The 3,811-nt window shown below is 52.6% G+C and overlaps 1 protein-coding gene across 1 annotated transcript; it reads left to right on the top strand.

Moving 5' to 3' along the window:
- The first annotated feature begins 1,088 nt into the window (after positions 1-1,088).
- Positions 1,089-3,592, top strand: SNAI2 (snail family transcriptional repressor 2). The gene is made up of 3 exons (XM_007464016.1): positions 1,089-1,230; positions 1,925-2,470; positions 3,404-3,592. Exons 1-3 carry the CDS (start codon positions 1,152-1,154, stop codon positions 3,583-3,585), a joined length of 807 nt encoding a protein of 268 aa, XP_007464078.1. The 5' UTR covers positions 1,089-1,151; the 3' UTR covers positions 3,586-3,592.
- Positions 3,593-3,811: the final 219 nt, after the last annotated feature.

The following is a 3,811-nucleotide window of genomic DNA, read 5'->3' as shown; positions in this document are numbered from 1 at the left end:
GTGGGGAGAAAATCTGGAAGGGACAGAGATGTTTGAAAATACGGTTGAAATGTCATTTTTACAATGAGCCACCTTAGCGTATTTTCAGATTGAATACCATACACAAAATCAAGGTATTTTTGCTGGTCACTAGACTAGCTTAAAAGCTTAACCAAGCAGTACTCATGAAAGCACCCTTTCTTTAAAAGCACCATGCAGGGGAGCAGCAGACATGAAGTTTGATGACTTTATACTGAAAAAAACAGCACCATATAAAAGCAGGTAAATGTTTGAAACAATTGTCTCTAAGGGCCCATTCACGCTTTTTTAAATTTTTTCCATTAAAAAACATAGTGATGCATGAAAAGATACAAGCCCTTGTCAGATGCCTTTGTGGAGACGTTAAGATTTATCCATCCTTCCCTCTCATCCCTGCGGTGCCCCCGCTTCTCCCCGAACGCGGGCCCTTCAGGGGCTACAAAGCGCTTCTTCCAGGCACCGAGGCTATAACATGGTGACACGGCCGCTCCATTTCCCTAGGAAGCGCCGCGTCCGGCTCGGCAGAGCCTCTGGGACGCAAAGCGCATCCTCAGCGCGAGGCCCCGGGAAGCCCCCTACGGGACCCGCCGCTCACTCACTGGGGCTTTGTCCTCGCCGCTACCTTCCCTTTTCAAAAGCCAGGAGCGAACCGTTCCGTCCCCGGGCTATAGCCGGACCTCTCCAGGGCCCGGGGGCCGGCCTCCCCGGCCAGCGCGGAGCCCACATCTGGAAGCCAGGCCCGGCCAGGCGGACCCGGCGCGCCCGGAGCACGGACGCCCGGCTTAGCGCTCAAGAAGGAAAATGACCCCCCTCCTGAAAAGGCTCGAGCACTTTTTTCCTCTCCACTGAAATCCGGGGCACAGCCCGTTTGGAGCCAGAACAACTTAGTCTGACAACAGATTCTTCCTCTGTTCACAGCTGCCCCAGAGGGAGGAGCTGAAATCTGAACCTCTCGGCTGTGATTGGACCCTTCTCGCAAAAGAGAGGAAAAAAAGGCCTCCCCGCCGCCACCGCGGGCTCAGTCCGCGAGGAGCCCGCGACCTGGCGGCGCCGCACGCGCACCTGCCGGGGCCGCGATGCTGTAGGACCGCGCGCCGCGCGCCCCGCGCCCCGCGCCCCGCGCCGCCGCCAGGATGCCGCGCTCATTCCTGGTCAAGAAGCATTTCAACGCCTCCAAGAAGCCCAACTACAGCGAGCTAGACACACACACAGGTAAAGGCGGGGGGGGGGGCCGATGCCTGCCTCTCCATCTATCTATAAATAGGTAAATGCAGGGGCGCGCGTCCGCTCAGCTTCTGTTACAGAAGGGCTGGAGACCGAGCTGTTTGCCTCGAAACAGGGTCGCGAAAGAGCGGTCATTCCTCTGATCATCCAGGCTCAGGTTTAATTCAAAACTTTCAAACTCTGAACTGGCTAGGAGAACTTCCTTGGGCTCGTCCATCGTCCTGTTCCAAAGCGTGTACATACTTGCATAATGAGTACGTGGAGGGTGGGTGAAGCGCTGCGTAAACGTTGAATTACTGCTTTTCCCCCCATGTAATAAGGCTCCTTTCCTGCAGAAAACGGCGTGATTTACGCCGACCTTTGTACTCGCAGGCGTAAGCCCTGCGACCAGCCCACGCATAAAATGGGAGAGAGCTTTTCTGTGTCTCTAAAAAGAGTGGGTAGGTTTTCCCCTCGCTGGGCTGCGCTCGCTGACCGCAGTGTGCCGGGGACGCAGATGTGTCTTAAGGACAGTGGCCGCGAGCAGCAACGGGGGAAAAGAAATGTCCTCCGAACGCCTGCGCCTCTTGCAGAGTCTGTCTTCTCATAAGCACGCCCCGCGCGTGTCGCCAAGCAGCTGCTTCGTGCGTTTCTGAAGCTACGTTTCAGCTCACTCTGCTCTCCCCTCCTTTCTCCTCCCCAGTGATTATCTCCCCGTATCTCTATGAGGGCTACCCAGTGCCTGTCATCCCCCAGCCGGAGATCCTCAGCTCGGGAGCCTACAGCCCCATCACCGTGTGGACCACAGCAGCTCCCTTCCACGCCCCGCTGCCCACCGGCCTCTCTCCTCTGTCGGGATACCCCGCATCCTTGGGGCGAGTGAGCCCCCCTCCGCCATCTGACACCTCTTCCAAGGACCACAGCGGCTCCGAAAGCCCCATTAGCGATGAAGAGGAAAGATTACAATCCAAGCTTTCAGACCCCCATGCCATCGAAGCTGAAAAGTTTCAGTGCAATTTATGCAGTAAAACCTATTCGACCTTCTCTGGGCTGGGCAAACACAAGCAGCTGCACTGTGACGCCCAGTCAAGGAAGTCTTTCAGCTGCAAATACTGTGACAAGGAGTATGTGAGCCTGGGCGCCCTCAAGATGCACATCCGGACCCACACGTTACCTTGTGTCTGCAAGATCTGCGGCAAGGCATTCTCCAGACCCTGGTTACTTCAAGGGCACATTAGAACTCACACTGGTAAGAGAAAACCTAGTCAGGGATGTTACTGATGGACCGAAGGAAGCCCTGGGCTGGCTGTCGGATTTGCATTAAGTGGCGACACAGGGCTTTCAATGATGGATGATCATTTTTAGCTACTGCCTGACGACTCGAAAAATCGTCAGAGCACCAAGGGCTCCATTGCTTGCTAACACCCTCTGCTCCCGGGACCGCAAACAAGCATTTAGACTTTGGAAAGTAGATCCAGGAGGTTTGGTCTCAAAGATCAGTTAGAAAAACAGGAAAGATGTGCTTGAATGTGTGTTCTGTGAAATGGCTCCCGATAATCAGCAAGTGCAAACGTTGCTATCCCAATCAATTGATCAGGGGGACAGAGAGATGAAGGTTTTGGTTTTTGGTTTTGGATGGTTTCATTCTTGCTGTGCTATCTCTCACCCCACAGCAAGCTGGATAGTTAGAGCTGAATTTGCTTTCCGTTGTTTGCTTTTGTTTTGTTTTTGCTGCCGAATTTTCTATTCCTAGCACAAAATTACCCTTCAGGGAGTCGAGGCACTTATCCAGGCTTTGTCATAACACGAAAGGAGGGAAAAGGGGAAAGGTTGGGAAATTTGGGGAGGAGCTGGCCGTTAGCTGCACCTGCTGAAGCAGAGAGCCTTGACAAGCGAAGCCCTGGGACGACAGGAATTATTTCTGCGTGACTGGTGGCAAGAATCATATTCTTAAATTTTTTTAAATTTGATTTTTCTTTTAATGCAACAGTCACATTTGTCTTAAAGGGCCAGACATTAAAACAAGTATCTATTCTGGAGGATCTGAATCAAGTTTGGCTGTTTCTCATGCTTTGGGCTAAATGTGGTGGTTGCTCATAAATGTTATCTGGCTTTGCGTTTCCTCTGAAAACACTGATTGTCTTTCTTTCTCCCCCTGCCCCGCCCCGTCCCATCCCCCCAGGGGAGAAGCCTTTCTCCTGCTCTCACTGCAGCAGGGCCTTTGCAGACAGGTCAAATCTGAGGGCTCATCTGCAGACACACTCGGACGTCAAGAAATACCAGTGCAAGAACTGCTCCAAAACCTTCTCCCGAATGTCTCTTCTGCACAAACACGAGGAATCTGGCTGCTGTGTGGCACACTAAGTGACACAACCCATGTTTACTCAAGCGCAGAAGGCATTTCTTCACTCCGCCTCCGAATGACAAGTAAAAGTCCAAAGGCATTTTCTCTTGTGCTTACCGACCAAAGAATATGTACACACACACACACACACATACACACACACACACACACACACCACACAGAGCTTCAAGAGCACGGGCATCCATGTGTGTCAAGTTAATCCTTTCCATGTGAAGTTTAAAATTA

This window comes from Lipotes vexillifer, unplaced genomic scaffold, assembly GCF_000442215.2.
Source record: "Lipotes vexillifer unplaced genomic scaffold, Lipotes_vexillifer_v1.1 scaffold69, whole genome shotgun sequence".
Taxonomy (NCBI): domain Eukaryota; kingdom Metazoa; phylum Chordata; class Mammalia; order Artiodactyla; family Lipotidae; genus Lipotes; species Lipotes vexillifer.
This window is presented reverse-complemented; position numbering and strand designations above follow the sequence as displayed.

Excerpts from the sequence above, each read along its gene's own strand:
- SNAI2 (XM_007464016.1), top strand. The coding sequence starts at position 1,152 with ATGCCGCGCTCATTCCTGGTCAAGAAGCATTTCAACGCCTCCAAGAAG. Across the intron at positions 1,231-1,924 it reads CGAGCTAGACACACACACAG|TGATTATCTCCCCGTATCTC; the intron begins GTAAAGGCGGGG and ends TCTCCTCCCCAG. Across the intron at positions 2,471-3,403 it reads GCACATTAGAACTCACACTG|GGGAGAAGCCTTTCTCCTGC; the intron begins GTAAGAGAAAAC and ends CCATCCCCCCAG.